We start from the raw sequence: 15,395 nt of genomic DNA on the forward strand, positions 1-15,395 counted from the left end.
ACACTTTGGCACCTTTGTCTGAGATTGGAGCCTTGCGTTAGTTAGTGTGGTACTTCTCTCCTCAAGCTTTTTGAAAATCTTCACTGATTTTTTTTCCTGTAATGGCAGGTCTCTGCCCTATCTATTATGGGAACAGTTCTGCTAATTCAAATGTGACTGCTATAAACAATAAAATAATTTAAAAATGAAAAAACAATTGGGGACAATAGTAAAATTTGAGCCTGGCAACTTAAGAAAAACAATGTTACCCATTAAATAAGACATTAGTTAACATATGCATATAACATACCAGAAACTAAGGCAGACTGGTTCTAAAGTGGGTTCTAAAGGGAGGCTTAAAAGTCCTACTCTTTCTTGTCTCCCTCCTGGTCCAGTTGGGGTGGAAATGTAAAATCCTGTAAAAACAACACACAAGTTTTTACTTCACTTAAGTATTAGCATTTTCATTGTATAAGCTATATCATTCATAAGCAGAAAATCACAACTTTAAGATGAAACTATGAGGAGACATTCAGGTAGATTGAAAAGGGACAACAGACTAGAATCCAGAAGGCAATTTCCACAATAAATTGTTATTTAAGAAAATCACTTTTTAACTCTGGACCTCCCAATTTATATAACCAGAGCCTTGAACTGGGGCACAAAATGTATCAGACTCTGACTTACTATGAGCCCATGAGTGTTTCATCATATTATCATGGCCAATGACCACTTTACTTCCAATTTATTAGTGTTTTGATTAAGTCACTCCTTTAGAGATAATCAGCCCAAGAAGGTATTTAGATACGCTGGACAAATTCATGTTATGGGCAAGTACTTAAATAGAAATTTGAAGGTAACATTAAGTGTTTCTGAGACGGTCAATTTTTTATTCCACTAACTATACTATGTTTCGCTAAATAAGAAGTTACCTGGTTTTATAATAGTTGCATCTTCCATATTCCTTTGAATGATAACTAGTCAGATCACAGAGGAGCAGCAAGCATGTTAATCTACCTAAAAGCTTTCTAAATAGCTCAAGCCACTGCATAAAGTGCTTACTGGTCTGGAATTCATTATCCCAACCAATGATTTGAGTCATTTGAAGTGTGGGAAGAGTTGCTGGGGTAAGACCTTTTGAACATTTTCTAAGGCAAATTTAATTTTTTTTTTTAGTTTGCAGCTCATGTATTATCACAGAAAACAGGAAAAATGGACCAAATTATTATATAAATATTAGATACATTTAATTTTATTGGAATGTAATTTTTAAAATGAAATGCTAAAATTTAGTGTTTATTTGAAATCATTCATCTTCTCTCTTGTGCTTTCAAACCTTTTTAAGGACATTTTCATGCTTTTAAAAAGCATGCCTAATTTCAAGCATCCCCCCTTCCTCCAGACTCTTACAACCACTAATCCACTTTAAACTTCTAGACTTGCCTATTTGAATAATTCATATAAATGAAACCACACAACATATGGTCTTTTGTGAATGACTTCTTCCACTTGGTGTTTTCAAGGTTTAGCCAAGTTTCAGCATTACTAGCACTTCATGACCTTTTATGGTGGGATAACATTCTACTGTAGGTATAGATCACATTTTAAAATGTATCCTTTCTTCAGTTGGAGGACATTTAGGTTGTTTCTGCTTCTTTGGATATTTTGAGTAATGTCACTATAAACATGTTTTTGTGAGGATGATCATTTTCATTTCTCTTGAGGATGTACCAAGGAAAACAGAATTGCTGGGTCATGTATTTAATGGTATTAATCATATTAGATTCTGTGTTTAACTTTGCAAGGAACTGTTTTCCATTTTGCATTCCCACCAGCAGTGTATGATTATAAGCTAACACTTGCATAGCCATCTCTGTAGATGTGCAAAGAAACTAATTGTAGTTTTTATTTGCATGTATTTAAAAACCAATTTAATGGTATTTAATTCAGTGATGTTGAGAATGTTTTTATGTCCTTACTGGCCATTCGTATATCTTCTTTGGAGAAGTGTTCAAATCCTTTGGCCATTTTTTGTCTCTATTATTGAGTTCTAAGGGTTCATTCTATATTTTGGATAATATTCCCTCACCAGATATAAGATTTTCAAATATTTTATCCTATTCTGTGAGTTATTTTGAAAATTTCTTGATAGTATCATTTGAACCACAAATTTCTTTTATATATAAATTTTATAGTCAATGCTGTGTTTAAAATTAAAACCTATTAGTTTATAACATGTGGAGTAATGTTATGAAGAACAATGCTAGCAGAACAGCCAATAGATATATCAATGCATATTAAGGATAGTGAAGCAAAAATTATTCAGAATGAATATTTTATCCAGGGAAATCATAAAATATCTTAGTAAATGTAACATATACACACATATTAGATTTAGATTGTGAAATGTAAACTAGAAAAGAATGTGCATTTAATATGTTATATCATTACCACACCACTTGTTCCTTATATAATGCTGTGATATTTTGTGAACATTTATTCTAGCTGTGTGGTTAGTTAGCGCTTCAATATTTCAACCCAATTAAAAGGCAGGATGGATACAGAAGACATGTTCCAGGATCCACTCTCTAAATGCCCAACTCTGGAGTTCCCATCATGGCTCAGTGTAAACGAATCTGACTAGTATCCATGAGGACGCAGGTTCGATCCCTGGCCTTACTCAGTGGGTTAAAGATCTGGCATTGCCGTGAGCTGTGGTGTAAATTGCAGACATGGCTTGGATCCCATATTGTTGTGGCTGTGGCGTAGGCCAGAGGCTATAGCTCTGATTTGACCCCTAGCCTGGGAACCTCCATGTGACGCTTATGCAGCCCTAAAAAGACAATAAATAAATAAATGCCCAAGTCTGAGTCCCTTTGGAGTTGCTTAGAATATAGTTGGGGAAGAAATAATTAAAATACCACTTAAAGGCACAAATAAGTACTGAAATGGCTAGCCTATTCAGAAACATAGTTAGCTACAATTATATGACATAAACATACATCATGCTCCTATTTATGTTTGGCCATGTTCACAAACAATTAGTTATAACTAGAAATATTTTGAATCTATTTATTCATTAAACAATAATTTACTTGGGGGTTGCAGTCTGATCAAGGTGTCATGAGATTTGTATCATTGTTTTTAGATAAAACACAATTAATTATATGGACAATAGTACCTTATGAATTTTGTGTAAATAAATTTAAAGAAACAAAATACATGGAGTTCCCATTGTGGGCTCAGTGGAAATGAACCCAACTAGTATTCACGAGGATGTGGGTTTGATTCGCTCATGTGTTAAGGCTCTGGCATTGCCATGATCTGTGATGTAGGTCACAGACACAGCTCAGATCCAGCGTGGCTGTGGCTGTGGCAAAGACCACTAGCTGTAGCTCTGATATGACCCCTAGCCTAGGAACGTCTACATGGTGTACCTCTGAAGTCCTCTAAAGCAAAATAAAAGTAAATAAATAAATAATGCACCATATGAAAGACCATACAGAATTCTGTATTTCAGAATAAAGTAAAATAATATAACATATTAATTATTCCTATGAGACAGCTAAGTTCTTTATTTAACAAATTAGAAGATGAAGGGAGACAGGACTAAGATGGCAGAGTAGAAGGACTGGAGCTCACCTTTTCTCATAAAAGTAACAAAATTATAACAAACTGCTGAATGACCTTCAGTCAAATAGACTGCAAACTATCAAAAAAAGATATCCTACTCCAGAAGACAAACATGTGGATACTAAAAAATAGGCTATGAAACAACAAATGGATCATTATCAAAGAGGAAATTAAAAAATATCTAGAAGCAAATGACAACAATGACATAACAATCCAAAAACCTATGGGATACAGCAAAAGCAGTTTTAAGAGGGAAGTTTACAGCAATATAAGCCTACCTCAGTAAACAAGGAAAAACTCAAACAACTAGACCCTACACGTAAAGTGACTAGAGATATAAGAACAGACAAAACCCAAAGTTAGCATAAGGAATCACAAATATCAGAGCACTAATCAATGAAATAGAAACAAAGAAAACCATAAAAAAGATAAATGAAATTAAAAGCTGGTTTTTTGAAAAGATCAACAAAATTGACAACCCTTAGCCAGACTCATCAAGAAAAAAAAGAGGACTCAAGTCTATTAGAAATGAAAAAGGAGAAATTACAACAGACATGACGGAAATATAAAGGATCATAAGGACTACTCTAAGCAACTATATGACAATAAAATGGACAACCTAGAAGAAATGGACAGATTCTTAGAAACGTACAATCTTCTAAGACTAAACCAAGATGAAATAAAAAAGTTGAATGGACAAATCACAAGTACTGAAATTGAAACTGTGATTTAAAAAGTTCCAATAAACAAAAGTCCAGGACCAGATGGCTTCACAGGCAAATTCTATCAAACATTTAAAGAAGAGCTAATAGCTATCCTTCTGAAACTCTTCCCAAAAATTGCAGAGAAAGGAACACTCTCAAAATCATTCTATGAGGTCACCATCATCCTGTTACCAAACCAGACAAAGATACCACAAGAAAAAAATTATAGGCCAATATCATTGATGAACATAGATGCAAAAATCCTCAACAAAATACCAGCAAACTGAATACAGCAATACATTAAAAGGATTGTACACCATGATATAGCAGGATTCATCCCTGGGAATGCAAGGATTGTTCAATATCCACAAATAAATCAGTGTGATAAACCACATTAACAAACTGCAGAATAAAAACCATAGGATCCTTTCAATAGATGCAGAAAATGTTTTTGACAGAATTCAACACACATTTCTGATAAAAATCCTCTAGAAAGTGGGCATAGAGAGAACCTACCTCAACATAATAAAGGCCATTATATGACAAAACCACAGCTAATATTATTCTCAATGGGGAAAACCTGAAAGAATTCCTGCTAAGATCAGAAACAAGACAAGGATGTCCATTCTGCTCCTACTATTCAACATAGTTTTGGAAGTCCTAGCCACAGCAATAATAGAAGAAAAAGAGTTAAAAGGAATCCAAATTGGAAACAAAGAAATAAGTCTATTACTATTTGCAGATGACATGATGCCATACCGAGAAAATCCTAAGATGCTACCAAAAAACTGTTAGAGTTCATCAATGAATTTGGTAAAGTTTCAGGATACAAAATTAATACACAGAAATCAACTGCATTTCTATATGCTAACAATGAAAGATCAGGAAGAGAAATTAGAAAACAATCCATTTACAATCTCATCAAAAAGAATAAAATACCTAGGAATATACCTACTCAAAGAGACAAAAGACCTACTTTCTGAAACCTATAAGAAGCTGATGAAAGAAATCAAAGATGACACTAATAGATGGAAAGACATACCATGCTCTTGGATTGGAAGAATCAATATTGTCAAAGTGACTATATCACCCAAGGCAATCTACATATTCAATGTAATCCCTATCAAATTACTAAGGACATATTTTGCAGAACTCGAACAAAATATTTTAAAGTTTGTTTGGAAGCACAAAAGACCCTGAATAGCCAAAGCCTTTCTGAGAAAGAAAAGTAGAGCTGGACTCAACTATACTACAAAGCTACAGTCATTAAAACAGTATGGTGCTAACACAAAACCAGAAATATAGATTTGCAGAACAGGATAGAAAACCAGAATTAAACCTGTGCACCTACAGTCAACTTATCTATGACAAAGGAGGCAAGAATATACAATGGAGAAAAGACAGTCCCTTCAAAAAGTGGTGCTGAGAAAATTGGACAGCTACATGTGTAAAAGAATGAAATTAGAACCCTCCTAACACCAAACACAAAAATAAACTCAAAATGGATCAAAGACCTAAATGTAAGACTGGATACTATAAAACTCTTAGAGGAAAACACTCTAAGGCTGAACTTTCTCTGACATAAACCACAGCAAATCTTCCCAGATCTACCTCCTAGAGTAATGACAATAAAAATAAACAAGTGGGACTCAAACTTAAAAGTTTTTGCACAGGAAAGGAAACCCTAAACAAAATGAAAAGACAACTCACAGAATGGGAGAAAAATATCTGCAAATGAAATGATTGACAAGTGATTAATCTCCAAAATATATAAACACTTCCTACCGCTCAATACCAAAAAAACAAACCACCCCATCAAAAAATGGGCAGAAGATCTAAATAGACATTTCTCCATAGAAGACACACAGCCATAAAAACTCATGAAAAGATATTCAACATCACTATTTATTGGAGAAATGCAAATCAAAACTACTATGAGATACTACCTTACACTAGTCAGAATGGCCATCACCAAAAAGTCTACAAACAATAAATGCTGGAGAGGGTGTGGAGAAAAGGGAACTCTCTTATACTGTTGGTGGGAATGTAAATTGATGCAACCACTATGGAAAACTGGGTGGAGATCCCTCAAAAAACTAAAAATAGAATTGCCATTTGATCCAGCAATCGCATTCTGGGCCTCTATCTGGAGAAAACCATGATTCAAAAAGGTATAAGTACCCCAATGTTCATTGCAGCACTATGCAAATAGCCAAGTCATGGAAGCAACCTAAATGTCCATCGACAGAGGAATGGATAAAGAATATGTGGTACATATACACAACATACTATAAAAGCAATGAAATAATGGCATTTGCAGCAACATGGATGGACCTAGAAATTATCATGCTAAGTGAAGTTATTCAGACAGTGACACACAAACACATGCTCTCACTGATATGTGGAATCTAAAAAAAGGATACAATGAACGTCTTTGCAGAACAGATATTGACTTGTGGACTTTGAAAAACTTATGGTTACCAAAGCAGACAGGTTGCAGGGCGGGTGGCAGGAGGGAGATGGGCTGGGGGTTTGGGATAGAAAATACCGTCAAATTGGGTTATGATGATCATTGCACAACTATAAACAAAGTTTATTGAGTTTTAAAAAATAAGATGAAGGAAATTCTTCATAAAATTATAAATTTAAAAAAGTAGGGAATTGTAATTGGCATTATATTTTACTTAGTCCAACTATCCAAATGCCCTTAAATGTCATCCACAGCATTTTGCCTACAGGGTTCCCTTGACCTCTGTTTAACATATGTCAGCTCCAGCAGGAATCACTGAATTTCAAGGCAGTTCATTCCATTTCAACATGCTTAGAAGATTCTTTTCTTTTTTAAAAGTTATTGCACACCTATTGTTTCTAATTTTGCCTCCTGGGCTCATTAAGAATAAGATGAATTTATGGTAGCTGCACAAATATGTAAAGGCCACTATTATGGCTCTCCTAAGTCTTCTGAAGATTATCAGTCCTTTTTCCTTTCAATAATTTTAATGTGGCCAAATTTCAGTGTGCTTCTTCATTTGATAATCTTTCAGTTAGTTGTACATTCAGTAGCTCTTGAATCAACTCAGAGTATAAAAGCTGGAAGTCCACACAATATTTATGCTGGAATATTTTACCAGGGGGAGGAGTAGGAACACTATAACACCTGGACTAAGTCATCCCATCATTGTCACTATTTCAAGTGTGTCTCATAGAGTGCTCTAACTCTCTGTGAGAATTCTTCATCACTCACGTTGTTTAATAATGCTTTCTTCTACAGAATATGATTTAATCTCAATTGGGCTGTACCCCACTGGCCTATAAGGCCTGTACTTGCTTAACTTTAAGACAAAAGAAAGAGCCTAGAGTCAGCAACAGAGACATCAATGCTTGGGGAAGCTTATGCGTTTGAAGCAAGGTCCTAGAGCAATACCCCACCATGTGCAGAGCTAGAAGCAATCTTCACTCCCAAAGGGAAAGGGAGATTACCAATTATAGGGGGAATTGACTTTGGTTGACTCATTAGTTACCAGGGAAACCCTAGAGGGGCACACCCCATACCTCCCTTTTGATAAGAACAATCACCAGCTGGGACTTGGGGCAAGTCTGTGGAAAGGTTAGTCACATGCATAAGGTGTAGGTGAAGCAGGTGCTGGTGGGGCAGAAGATGTACAGAGAGCTAGACAACAGCCACCTTCAGTGGCCTGACCATATACTCCACCCCTCCATACCCTGTAGGACCCTTACAGTCTTGGTCAGCCCTTCTTCTGCAATATCTCTGAGGTTAGGTATGTAGGTGGCACTGCAATCAGATACCACAAATGTGATATATACAGCAAGTAAGCCACCCCTGGTTTTCACAAACCCGGAGCCACCCTCAGGGAGGGCAGGTTCTGGCTCTAAAAGAGGCATTCTGATGGCCTAGTCAGGAGTCAGCAGTCACAGTACAGGTCTGCCACCCCATGTTACGTTTGGTGCCATTAGGGGTAGACCCATTAGGACTTTCCAAATGACAACAACAATAACAACAAAACCCAGTTAATCTCTCTAGTTGGTCTTGTGTGTCCAGAAGACAACCTTGTCCACTTGACACAGTATAGCCCAGGGTAGGGGGTGATTCGTGGGCAGCCAGGTACACAGTAATGTTTTCTAACGGGGGGTCCTTCTGCTGGTTTGGCATGTGAGACAGGAAGGTGGTGAGAGTCTTCCCCCTCATTGGCAATTGTTCCCATATAGTCACAGTAGCTGGGTGGATTTTTCATGGAAGTCCAGAGGAGAGGGACAATGGCATCTTGCTGTAGACTCATTTCACGAGGCCACTGTGGCTTCTCAGTCCTTGAATAGATTCCCTTCACTCAGACTAGGGACAAACTATTATACACCTAACAGGCACAGCACAGGGGAGACTGTGACACCTGAGTAAAATACAAGCATTCTGAGATAATACCACACTTGCCTGTGGTTTTTGTCTTTGTTTGCAATACAGTTCCGAAAACTCAACTTTTCAATACAGGAACATGTCTAAAATCATGTCTACAATGGTCACCTAGTTTTACCTTAGATGTTGGAACCACAGCTGCTCTATTCAGAATTTCAAAAATATTCCCTTCCTCAATGGCCAAAGCAGATGTACAATGCATGTCTTAAAGGCTACAAAACAGGCTTCTCTGGTTGGTAAAATTTAAGTTAAACCAGGTATGAGCCTTTTGACTTCTCATATATCAATACTGCAGATATTCCCAAAATTTCTCCTTTCGATTATAAATCTTTCAATAGGAAGCACTGGCGATCAAAGTATTTGTTCCAAAATGCTGGGGTTCAGACATGTCCCTCTGTGCTAGGCCTCATTTATTCATCTAGTCATTCATGTTGGAGGAAAACTAATCAGATCTTGTCAACAGGCTCAGGGTATGTTAATACAGAAACACTTTATAGGCCATACATTTTATCTCTTATACCCAACCGTCCCACAAGAATTGTACATGGGCTTTTAGCAACAGACTTAGAAAAAAGCAGCATCACACTCATGAGTTAGACTCTAACGACTCAACTAGATAATTTTGATTCCCTTCCTGAATATCAGGGAAAAATATGGCTAACATGATGACTTTTGTAAATCTAGACCCCAAATAGTAGAACTAGAATTTAACATCCACAGAAACATAATACTGTTCTAAAATTACTCTCATCTCCACCAAACACAGCCAATTGAAGACTAATTTGTTTGCAAAAAAAGTCTGGTCAATTGGTTATATAAGCGCCTCCAAACTGGTGTAATTTCTCAGGAGTCTCAGAGTGAATTTCCAAAAGCCCTCTCAACATCAGGAAAGCCATGTCAAAGGCCTGACCTAAGGCTCCACTTCAGTAGCATTTTCTTCCAGAGGTCCCCAAAATATAGAGTTTCTTGAATATGCCAGGGGAAAGTCTTTTCCATTCCCCTGATAAGGTGCTCAGAACCCAAGAATCTCCAATATATGAGGAACCAGGTAGAGAGAAAAGAAAAATTCAATTCTATCCATAGGTGTAGTTTACCAAATTGCTGTTATGTTATAACTAACTGAAGAGGAAGAGCTTCCCCATATCTGGAAAACTCAGATCAAAACCAGTAATATTCCATCAAAACCCATAAAAATTATAACCATATTCACCAGGTCACTCAGTAACCAATCCCTTTTGTTAACTTTTTATGAAGTCATCAGGTCTTCTATTAGGATTTTTAATTTCTTACTCTGTTAAGCAGAATAATCTGAAATTTATCAGAGACTTCTTATTGCCAAGAAGTCCTTCTTATGAATTTTATCGAAGATAAAGCACTTTTCAAAAAGTGTTATAGGCCTCAAGTCCCCTTCAAGAAGATTAAACCCAAAAGCCTCTGGCTTTGTCTCATTGTAACGCCCCTTCCCCCACTTTGACCAGCCTGGGCTGCTCACTTCCTTACCACAGGGAAGGAATGTCACCCATTCCTCACACCTTCTCTGTATAACCTGTTCCCCATGCAAATAAGGTATTCTGCCTGAAACTAATGAGAAGATCAAATATGCCCCATACAGAGATCAACCAACGCTCAGCCCTTATGCATGGTGTAGGGGGCTGGGGCAGTAAAACTGGGTCTCCACTCAGGTCCCTATCATGTGGATATAAAAACACCTGTGAAGGGAGTCAGGCCTCTCTTTTTAACCTGCAGATGTGTGAGCTCTCCCTCTCTGAAAAAGTACTTTTGCTTTAGTAAATCTGTAAAATGTCTGCCGTTCCAGTGCTTTGCTATGGCAAGACAGGGACTGAGGAAACTAGTTCTATCAAAAGCATCATGGCACAACAAAAATTGCCTGTAAAAGACAAAAGACTTAAAAGGCACAGTAAAATACCTGATCACAATGTAACTGATACAGAAACTTGGTTACAATAACTAGAATTATGAGTGATTATAGTCTTAAGTCTTTAAAAAAAAATCTCCAGAAAAAAACCAAGAAGCAAGTAATAGTAAACTCTTTGTCATACCAGCATTTCCTGGTTGGAATACTTAAATGCTTCAGTCTTCCTCGCCTAAGAAGGCAAAGGTCGGTATACTTAGACCTGCCCAGCGATTAATGTTCAAATATTTTATCCTGTTTGAAATGACCCAGATAGTTTTTTTTTGTTTTGTTTTTTTTTTCTTTTTTAACCACACCTGTGGCATGTGGAAGTTCCTGGGCCAGAGATTGAACCTGCGCCACTGCAGTGACAACACTAGAGACTTAACCCACTGAACCACAAGAGAACTCCCTAAATTGTCTTCATTCCACTTAATTTCAAGTTACCAAAATCTGATGCTCCCTGGTGGTTAGGATCCTAATGGTTAGGAGTCGACACTCTCTCAGGTTACCAAAGTCTGGAGAGACTATTTTAGATAGATGTTCCCAAAACATAGTTTTTTCTATGGAATTTACCTAAAAGCTCTTTTCTCTTTTAGGAATCACAAAATATGAAAGTTCCAGAGAGCTTAGGTAGAGCACTTACTTCTCAAAGTCTCCAGAAATACCAGTTCCTTCTAGAGATCTAGTTTAACCAATTACAAAAGGCTCACCTGTACTGATAGGAGAGCAGAGCCTTTAGAGGCCATTGTTTCCAGAGCTCTTGGCTGCTCCCAGTCATCAAAGACAGCCAGCAAAGGGGCCCCCCATACCAGTGGACAGCTACCCCAGGATTAGTCCTACAACTTTCAGGCCCCACAAACTTCCCACTCCCATATCTTGGCGCTTGGGGGAGTTTCCTCCGTCTCCTGACTGGCTCTGCCCATTGTTGGGCTGCATTCCACAGGCAACACCCAGCTTTAAAACCAAAGAAAGTGCCCACAGTCAGCGATAGAGACATTAGTGGTTTAACGGATAGTAGGAGCTACATCCCACCACCCGGAGGACAGCGTGCAGGACGTGGCGGCCGCCTTCCTCCAGAGCTGAGAGAGTATTGCCAGGCTGGGAGGAATTGACTTCAGGTCTTTCGAGAAGCATTAGTTACCAGGGAGACCCTGGAGGGGCACGCCTCTTACCTCGCCTTTGATATGAACAATCACCAGCTGAGGCATGGGGCAAGTCTGTAGGAAGGTCAGTGCATAGGGCGCAGGTGAAGCAGGTGCTGGCAGGGCAGAAGTCGTACAGGGAACTGCCACCTTGAGTGGCCTGACCATACAGTCCCTTATTCAACATCTTTCACTATCTCTTTGCTTCCTACTAAACCAAGTACAAATTCTATGCAATGTTTGACGTCTCTGTGCTACAACTTCATTTTCTAAACATAGTTCTTGTTATTCATGTATTTACATGCAGCATGTCTACAAAAATCATTTTAATTTTCCAACACTCAGAAATTTTATAACTCTTGGGCTCTTTTTTCTTTTCTTCCTGTTTTCCTGTCCTTATTCCCCTTATAACTGAAGCTGTCAAAATCCTACTAATTTTTTTTTAATAAAATTACCATCTCCTTCAGTAAACCTTCTTGTTATTCCCAGTTAGATGTGACCCTCTCAGATGCACTTGTACTTCTCTGTTGTCAGTATATTCTGTTGTTTTATATGTATGTTCATATGTGATTTTAAAAAGCTTGCTAGAAATTTGGACAAAAGAAAGACACTTGGTACCCTTTTGATTCTCTATAGGGATTAGCTAAATATTATTTAACATATTCATGTTCATCGGTTTGACTGGCTTTATTTTTAAATTTATTAAAGTACTACACAAAAGAAATGATTAAATAGATTTTTTTCATAACCATATGAAAATCATATGGTTAAATGACAATTTGTTTTCAAATCCTTCAATTTTCTTGAAATAGCTTTGAAGGCTCTTGGAATTAACCTCAGGGTCAGCTTAAAACCCAGAACATTTTGTAAACTAAGCACACAGTGGGCCTTTTTTTGTGAGCCATTAGGTTTCTCTTACAATTTCCATCTATCCCTTTTTTTCTGCTTATTTCTCCGTGAATTGAACCTAACCCCATACAATATCCCAATGAGAGAGGAAAAAAGTGCTGGCTATGTGCTGATGCTGATAGAAAGAAGAAACTGGAGAGAGAGTAGAACTTTCTGGAAGCTTGGCAGTCCCTCTCAAGAAGAAAATGAGCTTATATGAATCACTTTTTGAGTTGGTGCATTTAAAATCAATTGAATCTAGTAACTACATATTTAAAGTTTTGGAGAATGGTGTAAATTCTGTCAGATTCTATCAATATTAAAAATAATACTATTTTCTAAAATTCAATATCACAGGAAAGATGAAATAAGGACAATACAAGTTTGTGGTTTTTTTTTTTTTTCCTTTTCTTTTCAGAGCCGCACCTGCGGCATATGAAAGTTCCTGGGCTAAGGGTCAAATTGGAGCTATAGCTGCTGGCCTATGTGCTACAGCCACAGCAACTCCGGATCTAAGCCATGTGTACAACCTACACCATGGCTCACACTGTATTCTTAACCCACTGAGCAGAGCCAGTGGTAGAACCTGTGTCCTCATGGATACTAGTTGGACTCATTAACTACTGAGCCACAATGGGAACTCTGCCACTAAAGTCATACTTATTTAGAATAGGTTTATAGGCTAAATAAAATGCACATTTCCCAAAGACTTAATATACTTTTGAAAATTGAGCTATGTAACTGTTTTCTTCCCCAGCAAACTATTTAGAACAGTACCACAGCAAATATGTGTCTATTGAACACATCTCTGGCATGAAAGGAACACAGAATACCTAACATTTATATAGCATTTTTAATGTCATATTTTTCCAACTTTTTCTTAAACATAAGAATTTAATGTTCATAACATGCCTCCAAAATTAGGTTCTATTATCATCGACCCACTTTCCAGATGAGAGAAATGAGATAGTAAAGAGAGACTTTGTCTAAATGGCAGAGATCCACTGTAAACCTAGACTTCAGGGTCTCTATTTTAACAATCTTTACTATTACAATGTGCTCACCCCCAGGTATTGGAACAATTATGATTTCAGTGAGAAAGGCCAACCAAAAAAAGCTTTCAGTGGCTTGTCTAACTCTGTTGTAACCCCTCTGTTTCTGAAGTTTTCACATCTTACTAACCTCATTTTCTCTGAATGTTCTGAACAAACAGGCCAATGCCCAGCACCCTAAGATGCTGCCCTGTATCAGCACCACCATCTTCATCACCTCCCTTTGTTTCTAAGAGCTACAGAGAAGCTGAACATTGATGATACAGAGATTTAGGACAGGTGCTCCACCAGGAGAAAGTTCTTCAGAAGGACTCGGAAAGTTAAGGGGCTTAGATGTTCTTCCCTAAAGCAATGCTAATTCAAAGTTTATCTGTTTCATTTAGACTTTCCTGTCATTTAAAGTGAAGGCAAAGAACCAAAAAAAAAAAAAAAAAAGACCCTGCATAGATAAGAGGAACAGTGGGAGAGATTTAATTCTCTTCCATTTCCAAGGCAGGATGTTCTGACACATAAAAAAGCTGGCTGGAAGAAAAATGCCCCTTGGGGGGGAATGACTGGTAGATTATGAAATCACTGGTATGAGACTTGGGAAGGAAGGCCTTATTAAGGCCTCTCATCTGTTCTCATTACAACGCTGCCTCTGGTGGGTTCTGAACTGCTCTGACTCCTCTCATTTTAAATAACTCCTGCTACACGACTTTCTCCTGAGACTCCATTTCCAACCCAACTATTTAAAACCTCCACCTGACATTCAACCTGTTTCACTTTGGTCAGTTTCATCTTATTTCTTTCGTTATTTAATCTGTTGGCAAGCTGAAACCATTTTTCTCCTGGAATGGACTTATATGTTCTTCAAATATCAGTGGGATTATTTTATCTTATTATGATGACATAAAAGTAGAAAATGATAATTTGAACATCAAAGATTTCAAGTATATAAAAGCTATCTGTCATAGTCAATAGATATAAATGCATTTTGCACTTTCCTCTAACTAGTCTTGTCCATTTTTTTTTATTACAGTTAAGGAAAAAAATGATGAAATTTTTTGACAGTTTTAGGTCAGGATTCTTTAGAGGGTTGGGGTGATTATCTCTTAGGGGTTAGTCTTTGGCTGTGCAGATTACTAATTTATCCATAGAGGTTCATGTTCTAGAAAATCATTTATTCAAAGAAGATTAAGTATGTGTGAGACTGTGCATGCCATACTTTTCAGTATTAAACATGTAGGTCTAATGGGACTGGCATCTATGCAGAGCATGTTTTTTGTCCATTGGTCCACCCTGGCAACTCATTTAGTGGGATCCTGTTAACCTTGCTTTCAGATTATATCCAGAATCTGATCTCACCACATTTTCTCCCATTCTATGAGTCCTATAGCCTCTTTTCTGGATTAGATTATAGCCTTTCACTGGTCTCCCTGACAACATTCTTGCCCTCCTGTAAACCATTCTACCAGTCAGGGTGAATTCTATGACTCTAACATTTAAGAAACTTCAATAGCTCCTCATTTCACTGGGGGGAAAATAGTCAAACTATAGAAGACCCATTATCATGTGGACCCTTCTATTGCTATTCCATTTCAGCCATGACGGCCTCCTGGCTTTTCTTCAAACAGGTCAGGCATGCTTCCTTTAGAGTATTTGATCTGTTTG

General features: G+C 37.4%; 1 protein-coding gene across 2 annotated transcripts in view; it reads right to left on the bottom strand.

Annotated features, from left to right (window-relative positions):
- TMPRSS15 (transmembrane serine protease 15) overlaps positions 1-15,395 on the bottom strand; it is a 157,754-nt gene that overhangs the window by 90,202 nt on the left and 52,157 nt on the right. For both annotated transcript variants that reach the window (XM_047794828.1, XM_047794838.1), the window contains one exon: positions 290-395. In XM_047794828.1, coding sequence (XP_047650784.1) covers positions 290-395 — 106 coding nt within the window. The remainder of the gene's footprint in view (positions 1-289; positions 396-15,395) is intronic.

Source organism: Phacochoerus africanus, chromosome 1 (assembly GCF_016906955.1).
Source record: "Phacochoerus africanus isolate WHEZ1 chromosome 1, ROS_Pafr_v1, whole genome shotgun sequence".
NCBI lineage: Eukaryota > Metazoa > Chordata > Mammalia > Artiodactyla > Suidae > Phacochoerus > Phacochoerus africanus.